This window comes from Hylobates moloch, unplaced genomic scaffold (assembly GCF_009828535.3).
Source record: "Hylobates moloch isolate HMO894 unplaced genomic scaffold, HMol_V3 SCAFFOLD_6, whole genome shotgun sequence".
Classification (NCBI taxonomy): domain Eukaryota; kingdom Metazoa; phylum Chordata; class Mammalia; order Primates; family Hylobatidae; genus Hylobates; species Hylobates moloch.
The window spans coordinates 64,921,476-64,935,571 of NW_026652281.1; the positions used below are offsets into that span (position 1 = coordinate 64,921,476).

At 32.9% G+C, this 14,096-nt stretch overlaps 1 protein-coding gene across 3 annotated transcripts in view; it reads right to left on the reverse strand.

The window, feature by feature from the left end:
• The window catches only part of XRCC4 (X-ray repair cross complementing 4), a 330,523-nt gene that overhangs the window by 292,583 nt on the left and 23,844 nt on the right, over window positions 1-14,096 (reverse strand). For all 3 annotated transcript variants that reach the window (XM_032156912.2, XM_058440741.1, XM_058440742.1), the window contains exons 2-3: window positions 9,229-9,377; window positions 3,044-3,219 (exon numbers count right to left, since the gene is read on the reverse strand). In XM_032156912.2, the coding sequence (XP_032012803.1) occupies window positions 3,044-3,219; window positions 9,229-9,367 (315 nt within the window). In that variant the 5' untranslated portion in view covers window positions 9,368-9,377. The remainder of the gene's footprint in view (window positions 1-3,043; window positions 3,220-9,228; window positions 9,378-14,096) is intronic.

The window sequence follows — 14,096 nt, forward strand, 5'->3', positions numbered from 1 at the left end:
TAGTGCTGGAAGTTCTGGCCAGAGCAATCAGGCAGGAGAAGGAAATAAAGGGTATTCAATTAGGAAAAGAGGAAGTCAAATTGTCCCTGTTTGCAGATGACATGATTGTATATCTAGAAAACCCCACTGTCTCAGCCCAAAATCTCCTTAAGCTGGTTAGCAACTTCAGCAAAGTCTCAGGATACAAAATCAATGTACAAAAATCACAAGCATTCTGGTACACCAATCACAGACAGACAGAGAGCCAAATCACGAGTGAACTCCCATTCACAATTGCTTCAAAGAGAATAAAATACCTAGGACTCCAACTTATAAGGGATGTGAAGGACCTCTTCAAGGAGAACTACAAACCACTGCTCAATGAAATAAAAGAGGATACAAACAAATGGAAGAACATTCCATGCTCATGGGTTGGAAGAATCAATATCGTGAAAATGGCCATACTGCCCAAAGTAATTTATAGATTCAATGCCATCCCCATCAAGCTACCAATGACTTTCTTCACAGAATTGGAAAAAACTACTTTAAAGTTCATATGGAACCAAAAAAGAGCCCGCATCGCCAAGTCAATCCTAAGCCAAAAGAACAAAGCTGGAGGCATCACGCTACCTGACTTTAAACTATACTACAAGGCTACAGTAACCAAAACAGCATGGTACTGGTACCACAACAGAGACATAGATCAATGGAACAGAACAGAGCCCTCAGAAATGACGCCGCATAGCTACAACTATCTGATCTTTGACAAACCTGACAAAAACAAGAAATGGGGAAAGGATTCCCTATTTAATAAATGGTGCTGGGAAAACTGGCTAGCCATATGTAGAAAGCTGAAACTGGATCCCTTCCTTACACTTTATACAAAAATTAATTCAAGATGGATTAAAGACTTATATGTTAGACCTAAAACCATTAAAATCCTACAAGAAAACCTAGGCAATACCATTCAGGACATAGGCGTGGGCAAGGACTTCATGTCTAAAACACCAAAAGCAATGGCAACAAAAGCCAAAATTGACAAATGGGATCTAATTAAACTAAAGAGCTTCTGCACAGCAAAAGAAACTACCATCAGAGTGAACAGGCAACCTACAGAACGGGAGAAAATTTTTGCAACCTACTCTTCTGACAAAGAGCTAATATCCAGAATCTACTATGAACTCAAACAAATTTACAAGAAAAAAAACAAACAACCCCATCAAAAAGTGGGCAAAGGACATGAACAGACACTTCTCAAAAGAAGACATTTATGCAGCCAAAAAACACATGAAAAAATGCTCATCTTCACTGGCCATCAGAGAAATGCAAATCAAAACCACAGTGAGATACCATCTCACACCACTTAGAATGGCCATCATTAAAAAATCAGGAAACAACAGGTGCTGGAGAGGATGTGGAGAAATAGGAACACTTTTACAAGTTGGTGGGACTGTAAACTAGTTCAACCATTGTGGAAGTCAGTGTGGCAATTCCTCAGGGATCTCGAACTAGAAATACCATTTGACCCAGCCATCCCATTACTGGGTATATACCCAAAGGACTATAAATCATGCTGCTATAAAGACACATGCACATGTATGTTTATTGCGGCACTATTTACAATAGCAAAGACTTGGAACCAACCCAAATGTCCAACAATGATAGACTGGATTAAGAAAATGTGGCATATATACACCATGGAATACTATGCAGCCATAAAAAATGATGAGTTCATGTCCTTTGTAGGGACATGGATGAAACTGGAAAACATCATTCTCAGTAAACTATCGCAAGGACAAAAAACCAAACACCGCTTGTTCTCACTCATAGGTGGGAATTGAACAATGAGAACTCATGGACACAGGAAGGGGAACATCACACTCCAGGGACTGTTGTGGGGTTGGGGGAGGGGGGAGGGACAGCATTAGGAGATATACCTAATGCTAAATGACGAGTTAATGGGTGCAGGAAATCAACATGGCACATGGATACATATGTAACAAACCTGCACATTGTGCACATGTACCCTAAAACCTAAAGTATAATAATAAAAAAAAAAAGAACTTAAAAAAAAAAAAAAGAAATTCAGCATATTGAAACATATAAATTGGTAGCTACTTAGAAAAAGTATGTTTATTTTAAATATAAATTACTAAGGTTAGTTTCTCTGTATTATTCCCTACACGATAATATATATTTATAATGATTCCATTTGTTTCTACAAATGTTTCTCTAATTAATAAAATCTCTTTAATTATTCCGAATTTAAAAGGTTGTTTTAAAAGAATTTCTACACTCAGCTGAGCACTAAAACAAATTCTCAATAGATGTCTGTTAACTTAATGTAGCAAACATTTCCTTCCCTCTCCTTCAGAAATGATAGATCTCATATATGACTGAAAACCACTGGTTAAAAAAACAAATTCAGTATCTATTAAACTTAGATAAAATATACAAATAATTAGTGCAAGACTTTAATAAATAAACCACCTGCCTTGATCTGAATTCGTGCAGGAACTGAGCAGAGTAAGTAGCAGATACTCTTGTCTGCAAAGCTTAGGCTTCAAGTTATTTCTATTTTAATATTTTTAAATCTGACAATATAAAGTATCCTTAATCCTTACTATATATTTTTAAATTTCAAATATACTCTAGTAAAGTAGAAAATAAGTCATAAGTATTCTATATTCAAAGATATATTATTTTATTTCTTAAAATCAATATTTCACAAAACTTATTTCAATAAGACCTGTCACAATGGCCTAAAACTTCTGATCTCACCTTTTTCAAGATTACTCTTTTGTATAATTAACTCTGTAATACTTTAAAATTTTTCAAGCATTAAAAACTAAATACATTTTCCAATAATTATTTTTCATGATTCATTAATCTATTTAATGACTTTAGCTTTGAAGTATTCTTCCAATTCGGAAACCAAGTACTTTTCAAGCTTTTGCTTCTGAGGTGTTCTGGGAATAATATAGTAGTTACTTAAATTTAAATATAATTCCTCAATAAGTGCTCTGACATTTTACTATGTAACATTTTGGAAAGTTTTACTTACTGAGACATCTTTCAGGTTTTTCTCAAAGAAGAAATAACAAGACTCTTTAGAAAAATTAAACGTGTATACATCAGCTGGTCCTGCTCCTGACAACAATGCTTTTCTCAGTTCACCAACATATTTCCCTTTTTCCATTGCCATGTCATCAGCTTCTTGGGAAATCTCTGATTCAGAAACTATGGGAAATATTAACAAAAGTTTTAAAATGAAAACTAAATGACTACACATGAGAAAATATTAGTTTATCTGTTAGTACTAATTTATCACATGTAACAGAAATTTAAACAAGTAAAATCAATCCCTATGCTACACATTTTTAAATCAAATTATTCCTTTTTACTGAACTAGCAATTTTTGAGAAATGCATTAATTTAGACTCCACATCTCATGTGAAATACATTAAACCCTTGACATTCTTTCTCTGTCCTCAGATGAAATGCACTGTAAATTATTACAGAAACTCCCACTTTGTGTAACTGCTCTTAGGTCAAAGCCAGATAATTTCCTATAATGAATAATAAGCTCAGTATTTTATAACATCTTTCTTCCTTGCATCAAAGATTCAATAGCCTATACTGTGTTTCTCACTCATATGGGCAGAGTAAAATAAAAGCAAAAGTGGAGCTCACTATTCTCATATCATGTGCCAACAACAGAAAATATGGATGAAAGGAGATGATAAGGAAAGAATGGGAAGGAAACTAAAATGTACCGAGCATCTCCTCTGCAACACATACTATACTAGAAATCACTTCCAATTCTCTTATCTAGGTATTTTTAAAGCTGATGTTTTATCTATCATTGAGATTTTTGTTTCAATAATTATATTTTCAATTCTAGATATTATCTTTGTTCCTTTGTCATTATATCCTGTTCTTATCCTACCCTTCTTTTAAATATTTAAATAAACGTATTTGAAGATCTCTTTCATTTCTGTATTTGTATGTGGCTCCTGGGGTATAAATTATGTTTCTTCTATCTGTGGAAAAATTCTTGTTTTACTTGTTTTCCTTTCATGCTTTGTAACATTTGAGTAGTACAGCTCGCCTCTAGCCAAAGTGACAAGTGCTCTGGGAAGAAGTGATCTTAAATGAAGGTTGCTGGTTTGCCTTTCTGGGGGTCATTACAAGTTTCATCAGTTTGGGACTAGTTTTGAAAGTTAATTTCTCACCTTGATTTTTACACTTGAGGCAAAGTGTTCCATTTTAAACCTCCCATCCACACATAACACAGGTTTAGGGTTCGGATTTTTCTTGAGACTTTTATTCACTCATAGTCCTTAGGGATTGTTCTATTTTTATGCTGCATCCTCCGGACAGAGAGTAGTAGTTTTTTTAAAAGATTATTTAATTAACAGCATATATTTTCCAGGTTCCTTTCTTTATACTGAGAGCTCAACTCCAATTCCCTAAGAGGTCTGAAGGCTCAACATTCCACCAAACTCAAACATTACACTCACTGTCATCTAGAAGTATATCTAGTTCAGATATTCCATGACTCTACAAGTAAGCTTTAATTCCCATCAATTACTCTGGTTTTGAAATACCTCTTCAAACATGGTGTCTGAGGTTTTCCCTTTCTTACACTCAAAAGTGGCAATGGATCTGCATATTTGTTTGTTTTTAAAATTACAAGATTCAATCTCGTATTTGTTGGAATGTGTGTGTGGTTGGATGGTTTCCTGTGTTAATTTAGGCTATCACAGTAATGATAAAAGTCCCATATGGTCATATAATTTCATACTTATGCATTACACTTATCTATTTTAATTCCTTATAAAAAAATAAAAAACATATTATTTTCATTTTGCAAAAGAGAAAACTGAGGCTCACAGAGATCAAGTAGTGGTCTAGGGTGATGTAGTAGGTAACTGGTGAGGCTGGGATTAATACTCATACCTCTCTGGATGTTTTATTTTGAGGTGAAGCAGAGACATGAAACATTGGATAAATTATTTCCATCCATAATTTTGAAAAACAACATTAGTATAAAATATTACAGAATATAAGGAAATCATGATTCAAGAATCCCTAAAATGGAAGACACATTTTCACACCTTTGGTCTCTATGCTATCAAGGGTCTGGAAGAGCCATAACAGTTAATGAAAAAGGGAGTCTTGCAAGGTACCAATATATTTTATACGATCAATTTTTGATAACAAGTTTTGATAATAAAATATGATTCTCATACTTCACACAACCTTTGAAAGGAGGTAAGAATAAAAATAGCTTATATTCATATATTAACAGCTTCTAAAACACTTTCACATTTTCTCTATTAGAAGCAGACACATTTAACATGATCATCACTATCAAACCTATTGATCTTTCAAATGCCCTAGCAGCTCTTCTAAAAAAAAAAAGTAAGAAGATAAATGCTTCCTATTTAAGGAATAATTTCATATTTTGTGTTTGCATTATGTTAAAAAGTAACTACCTAACTTTAACTCACCAATACCTAAGAAGAACAGTTATTTCACAGAGAAATAGGAAATAAATTTGTAGGTGCCATCTTTAATGCAGCCATAGAAAAACTTGAAGAAAACACAAAAGAAAATAGAGAACATCTATTTAAAAAGCATCTAGTTAAAAGTATTCTAAATTTCATTAAAATTAAAAGATACCTGTCTGAAAATATGTAATCATTCATTCATTCCAAAAATGCTAGCCTATGGAGCTCAAATTCAAGTGCTAATATCTTAGACAACATTTTAGATATCTTGTCAGTTATCATCCTAGATATCCTCTTATTTTCCTCTCCCAATAAATACTGTGCTGATTATTATGGAATGTTTAATTTTTGAAGGAGAAAAAAACATATGAAAGGAAATTAATTATGTAAAACAGGTATTTGTTCAAAAATGTACTTGAAAAATTCTTATAAAAGTAAACGTGGAAATCTGACTGCCTACATAGGGCTTCAATCCTGAAAAACCAACCTGGTCACCAGTTTTTAATTCTGTGCCAAGAACATCTGGAAAAAGTATAGCTGTAAGCACGCGATGCTCTAAAACTTCAGTGACCAAGAATAAAGGCAATGGAAATAATAAAATTCAGCAAGAATGCAACTGAACCACATAATAAGGCATAAAACATGAGCAGGCCAACATGACCAAAAAACAAGGAACCATTCTCAGACTGGTAGGAGTCAGATTGAGACTTGAAATAACACTGAAAGCATCACTTTTGCAGTGTTTATAGGTAGATGAAGATGTAAGTGATGAAAGAAGATTTTTTTCCTTCAGATACCTACATATAACTAGCCAAAAGCCTGCACACATCCTAAGCTTGTACTGGAGCTCAGAAGACATACAGTCTTATCATACCATTAGGATTCTAGTTGGTATTGCATCATAAACCCATTTCACTGCTTGATTTATGAAAATCCTCTTTCCACTGAGTTCTGTCACTATTTCCACATAGGTCAAAAAATATTTACACTCAAGATAATTATAAGTGGATCTAATTAGTGGATAATAAAACAATTAGTAAGGTTTAATTTACTCTTTAATAAACTTCAAACTACTCCAGAGATGGGTGATATAAGTTTCCTACTGCCAATAGGAATTCTTATGAAAGTCAGTCATCGATCATTAACCCACTTTGTGACTTAAGCCTGTGATATAACCCCCTGTAATATTTTTTGTGATCATGTGATGATAGACCACATGATAATTAGATAATTGGACCTCAAAAACATTCATTAGATAAAACATTGCTAATGGAAATCAGTGAGTTTAGTGTGGGGGAGATTAAAAGGAAACTTACATCCTTTTAATTTCACTCAAATGAAAAGAGAAAAAAAATTGTCCAAATTGAAGGTTGCAGCAATCAAAATGTTGAACAAAAAAAAAAAAAACAGGATGAGGTATAGGAAGGAAATCCATTTCCATGTTTCAATTATTTAATTATTTCAATGTCCTTAGTGATGTTATTGTCTACAGGTAAAGTACCAGATCACATTTACGGAATAAGACTTAACTAAACATGGGCACAGTGTTCTATTATTTGATTTCCTATTTTGTCCCTGATATGTAAACAAGAAAACAGAAATGAATGAAGGCATAAAACACATGAGAGATTTAAACATTATTAGATATTTTTGAAAATAAGATGACCACATAGTGCACTATAAAATTTTCTGTTTTAAAGCTTGTTTGGTATAGGAAGCCAAAATGGTAACAATCCACCAGAGAATACATAAGTTTGATATCACATTTTTGTCACACTAAATTCCATTAGCTAAAAAATAAATGGTAGAATATACTGCAGTTATGACAAATGTCAACAATAAGTAAATGTAAAACTGGAGTTTTCATTCAAAAACATGCTAACTCTAAAATGAACAATTTATTTTCTTTTTTCGCAGACCAGTTTTATACATTTGAGACATCCTTTCATTCTTTCAATCAAAAAAGTATTCATTGAGAATGTATTTCATAGGTACTGGTCTAGATAATTGCATAGAGTGTTGACAAACCAAATGTGTCTCTTACCCTTAGTATAGATCAGTACCATCTAGTGAAATGATAATTCGTGTTAATATTATTAAGAATGATGCCAGCACAATTGTATGATATAAACGAAATGTTCCATAAATGTAAGGTTAACTTACATTTCTGGCTAAATTAAAGAGATAAGAGTTAATGGAGTGTCCTTTTTCCCCCCAATACTTGATGATTAAAAAGTTTCAAATAATATATTATCATTGATTTTTAACTTGGTGAATGAGGCTTATGGACTAGATTAGAATTCAGCTTCTTCCTTTGATAATTAAGGCTCCTGAAACATCTTAAGGTCATCTGTCTGACAATAACTTAGTATACAGAATATGCCATTTGCCAATTAGAAATATCTGAAGTTATAAATACAGTATTCCTTACATACAAGCAACCACTTCCCCTAGGACTTGCTTCCAAGCTGTGTTGTTAGAACTGCTCTTCTCACCCAGATGACCAGCATTAATCTATTGCCCTTGTCTTTAGCCTTATACACCCTTCATCCTAAAATAAGAAATATTGTCTTCTGGATATAATCTCTCTGGCATACATAAAACTAAGCTGACAAATCTTCTACTCTTGAACTGCAACAACCAACCTGATTTCTGATTTCTCTTACAGAGAAATGTGTAGCTTAAATAGATATCATAATAAGTACTGCAAATATTACCCCTGAAAATTCTTTATTTTACAGGAATCCCTACATCAACATTACCTGTTCTGTGTCAAAAAAGACAATTTTTTTGAAACTCTGTAAGTATAAATTCAATTTGACTGTGTTGTATAACATAATTCATAATGCTCAAGAAAGAAACAAAATTTTACAATGTATTGTAATTTTAAAGATGATATAATAATCATGGTAACAAATTCTAGAGAAATATTTCTAAAGTTAATTGAAGATATAAATAGTATGTAAATTAACACATAGAAATTATCTTACAGAAAACATTATTCACAACATAACTCTAGAAAAGACTTTTGCATAATTATAAAAATAGTTCTTTAAATCTTTCAATAAGATACTTTAGAAGAGTATTAAAACTTCGTATATAAGGAAAATATAAGGCTAAATATTTTTTCTTTATATTCACCATGTTCCATACATGATTTGAGGGTCATTAGCATTTTTAAAATATTATCACCAAAGAGTTAAAAAAAATCTATTTCCTAAAATCACAGCCAAGATCCTAAATGTGGGTGTGAACCTTGCATTACAAATTTTTAGGCTCTGGTCCTGTTTTGTTACAAATGTAATACATGTTCATTGGGGAAAATAAATAAATAAATAACCCACCACTACCCTATTGCCCAAGGCAACACACACCCATTTACCTAACCAATCTCCTTCATCTGCCCCAGACTTCTTCCCTGGGGTCCTGAGAAAAGATATATTTAGAAAGTACTATTTATATTTTCTATAAAGAGATCATTTTAAAACTCTGAACAAATCCAAGTTACTAAGATTCAAATGGTAACCAGAATTTTCTAGGACACATGTTTGTTTTTCTATTACTATTAATATAGAAAGTGGCATTAAATATTACAAACCTGTATATAAATTTGACAGCAATAGCAAGTAAAATTAATATCAGTTTTACCCAATATCTATTGGAAAAGTATCCCTGAGGACTGAAGAATAGCACACTTAAATTTTACTTTTAAAAACTTTGTTTTTAATATTACCTGTCCCAGTCCATGCTGAATGACCATCAGTAAGTGTAATAACAAAACCAGATTCCAGTGTTTTCTCCCAAGATATTTGTAGAAAATGAGTTATATTGGGTTCAGAAGCAAGATGGATTCTACTTATTTTTCTCTCCATTTCTTGATACCTGTAACGGGAGAATACAATTAATATTTTTAAAAGAAAATGTAACTCAAATAATGTTTTCTATACTGGCCTCTCAGCTACACAAACACAAAGGAAATAAGAAAATATGCAAAACTAAAAAACTAAACAACTAAAAATAGGTTCAACCATTAGATTCAACCATTAAATTCAGTAAATAATACATTCAGTAAATTCATAGTTTTCTTCAATATTAATTCACAATTTTTACAGATGAGAAAAGCCGAGGACCATAAATGGAAAATGATTTGTCCAAGTAATGAAGATAAAAATTATCATCTCGGCTGGGCACGGTGGCTCACACCGGTAATCCCAGCACTTTGGGAGGCCAAGACGGGCAGACTGCCTGAGGTCAAGAGTTCAAGACCAGTCTGGCCAACATGGTGAAACCCCGTCTCTACTAAAAAAAAAACAAAAAATTATCATTTCAACAATATGCAGAGTAAATTTTACCACTTCTTTTCCCCCAGATTCAATAGGCTCTTTTTCTACCACAAAAGAAATGGTTGCAAGAACATGTGGGAATGACCTGGAACTGATCTCACTACTGAAATATTACAGTAATTAGAAAGGATAAAATTGACCAAGTATCTTAGTCTCTGTCTGGAGACAACGCATGGAATGAAAAAGTTGAATAAGCATAATTCAATGGGGGAAAAAAAAATCTCAGAACCCAACAGCTGGCAGTATCCAGTCATGCCTTGTCTAAGACAGAGATGCCCAGGCTTAGTGACTGAAACACCCTATCCACTGAGACAGGGGCACTCTGTAATATAGATGAGCTGCATCAGATTATCACAGCCTGAGGCCAATAAATGTTTCTGCATTCTTTAAGTTTTGTATTTAAGTATTATATATAGACAGAAAAGTACATATATCAAAAGTACAAAAGTACAACTCAATGAGTTTTACAATTGAACAAATCCCTGTAAGTAGTACCTAGATCAAGAAGCAGAACATTACTACCCCAAAATCCATTCTCACACTCCCTCCTCTCCAGCCACTGGCCTCTCCAAATAACCACTATCCTATCTTCTAACAGAGATGAGGGCTTTGAATATTTCTGTACTTTATGTAAATATAATCATACAGCATGTTCTATTTTGTGTCTGGTTTCTTTTGCTTAACATTATGTTTGAAAGATTCATCCACACTATGTGTTACAGTGACAGATGATTTTCAGGGCAGTATAGTAGTCTATTATATGAGTACAAGACAGGTTATTTATCCCTTCTACTAGTGGTAGGCATCTGGGTACTTTCTAGATTTTGACTATTACAAATAGTGCTGCCAGAAACACTCTAGCAAATACACATGCATTTCTGTTGAGTATATACCTAAGAGTACAATTGTTGGATCGGAGGATATGGATATATTCAGTTTTGGTACTACACAGCAAATATTTTTCTAAAAGGGTTGTACCAGTTTACAATTGATGTATGAGAATTCTGATTACTGCATATTCTTGCAAACATTTTCCATGGTTTTCATGTTAGCCAGTTTTTTACTTCATACAATAAAGAAGAAAATAAGAATTAGGGGTACACAATGTAATACTGGAAGAGTTAGAAGGGAGTCAGATCTAAGATCATCATCATCATCCATTTGTTAAGTACTTTGCAACAGCACAAGAACTTCATTACTTGAACAAACAGACATCCACATAATATAAAAATTTTAAAAACCTAATCTTGCCCTTCCCAAAACAATGATTATCTGAACATTTCCCTCTGTCTTTATCCACAGACACTCATGTTTAAATAAATCTTATAAATAGCTTTTTTCATGGTGGCACAGAGTTTTACACCTAGCATTCTTAGTGACTAAATAACAATCCATTAAGTACTATCATTAATGGAAATATGTTGACATATATATATATATATATCAGCTCTATCTTTACTGGAACCCTATGAATATAGCAACTAACACGATCCTTACTGTATGAATAAAAAAACAGAGGTAAAGTTTAATACTCAAGATCACACACTAAGTGGTGGTGCAAGGACTCAAATCCACCACCTGCTCTTCTTAGCACAGCACTTTGCTTGTCAATAGGAATGTGGAAGTCTAGTAGATCTGAAGTTAAGGAAAACCAGACTTCTAAAGTTACCAGATAAAGAAACAGCGTTGGACCACAAAAGAGGTATGCTTAGGGAGCTTCTGCCGTGTGACAGCATTGCCAGATAAGGAGCTGTTGTTTTAAGACTACTCTAAAACAAAACTAAGACTTTTATTTCCAGTCTCCCATCAAATGGTAGTTAACCAAGCTTATATTCTGCAATCATATGAGATGTGTGGGAAACAAAATAGCCAGTTCTGATTCTGGATCAAGTTACAAGAAAAAAGTTTCCAACTCTGATCTCCTATGCCCTATTGCTGACTTCTGGATATGTCTGCCAAGGATTTGAAAAGTCTATGCCTGTCCCAAAGAAGGCTTTCCACAAATACTTGTCCTTGGATTTATTTAAAATTATTTCAAATCTGTCACCCATGAATTCTACCCATTTTTCCTAGTAATACCAGTAGGGTCCATACAGATTAAGTACAAATCCTCTTACGCACGACAGGCCTCTTCTTAAGACTATATGCTTGCAGTCAAAACAGTTCTTATAAGATGATTTCTGATACCCTCACTAGTTTGATTAATCTCCACAAAATTCTCTACAGTTAATCTCTGCCACTCATAGTTCACTGAGTCCCAACTGGTAGTCTAGTTGTTCTATAAACAATTAAAAAATAGACAAAGACTATTACTTCATCCTAAATAGTGCACTTCTATAATTCCAAGGAAATATCACATTCAGTTTTAATTATTGTTTTTAGTGATAGTGAGAGTGATAGGGGTTGTGTTGAGGGTACTTTGTTATGTTTTTGGCAGCTACATCATTCTAAAAATTCCTATTTGAGTTTAATATCAACTAAACCTTGTTTAGTTGTTTTTCTACGTATGTTATTACTAAGTCACTTTTACTCTATCCTTTGTAATTTTTGTTGATGTTGTCTGATGTGTTTGCTGAGGTTCAACTTTATGTTTTATATTGGCTTGTTAAGGTTACATTGAATAGTGATTCTGTTCCTGTGACCCAACACGTTTATTATCTCTCTGACCTTGTCATCTAGAAATCTGATAAACTTCTTCTTCTAAGTATTCAAGTCATGCACATAAAATGTTGAGCAAGACAAGCTCAGGCATAGACCTGTAGAGTCTGCCATTAGAAACACCCTCAAGTAGACATCAATCATCAACACTACGTGGGAACACCACTTATATTTCCAAGTCACAAGAATGTAAGGAGAATCCTTGGCAAAATCTATCTACTCTACCAGTCTATCAATGCTATTTAAAAGAACAACAACAATAAAAAAGAAATTAAAACTGTTAGTGATCCTACTCTTATTTATAACAATGATAGGTTCTTTTCCTTTTAATCCAAAAGCAATTCTTCTGGTAAATCACTCTAGAATCTTGCCCAGATTGACTTCAAATTTATCAGACTGTAAAATGACACATATTACTTAGTTCAAGCAAATACCTCTATTTGTTCTAATACTGTAACACCTGATACTGTAAAATTGATTTTGTGAGCTTCATTAAAAGATGTTTATACCATAGAAGCTAATAAACAAAACTAGAGAAATAACATAAAAATTACAAATATGCAAAGAGAAAACATTACAAAAAGTCAGAATCAGGAACAAAGCACAAACTTCCAACATGAAAACATTACAACTATTACTTAATCACATAGCATGAATCTCTTACTAGATGATCCTTTAAAAAAGCATTATAAAGTAATCCTCATAGCCCCATCAATTAGGCATGTAAAAATTTTAGATATATTTAAGTTTGTAGGTTTGATATCATAATCACTGAAAAAATAATTTTTAAATATTCTATTTAGTCAAAATTTTTTCCTACAATAAGGTCCTTTGCCTAGATGTGCTTAATTCTGAAATGCTTTATCCATTTGTGAATATTTTCTTTTAGATCAATTAGTCAATACACTTAATGTGCAGTAAATTACTCACATGCTCTGTAATCCTTAAATTTGAAAATTACTGGAAAATCTGTTACTGTTTTTCTGTGCCAATCATTGAAAAAGACATATAGTTCAAGGCTTACATAATTCTAATTGGCTCAAAACCCACAATTTTGGGGGTGGGGTGCATGGGAGCGTGTATGAACTACTTGTGGCATAGCATTTTTTGCCTCTATAGTATTTCCATACAAACATACACAGATGCACACATACTTCTGCAGATTATTTTTTCTTAAACTTACCTTAAGAACCATGGCTATTGTTACCATTAATATAATTTTGTGAAAGGAAAATACAGCACTTATAATTACTGTGAAATAGCAATTGGTTTCATTGCTTTTTTTAAAGCCATATTTGAACCAAGTGACAAATTTCTAATTACAGAGAAAATTTTGTTTAAAATTCAATATTCCAGATGCCTGTCAGTGACCCCTTCTACTTTCACAATAATATAAAGGGCTTTAATCTCAATGATGTTAAAAAGACATCTGGGGATCAGTTTTAAGAACATCTTTGAATTATTCATGTTTCAAATATTTTCCAATTTTCTAATTCTAAGTATTCATGACAAAAATTATATGATTTTATTTTAAAGATTCTATTATTTAGTAAACTCACATTTGAACGTTTGGAGAATACCTGTGAACCACATTTAAGCA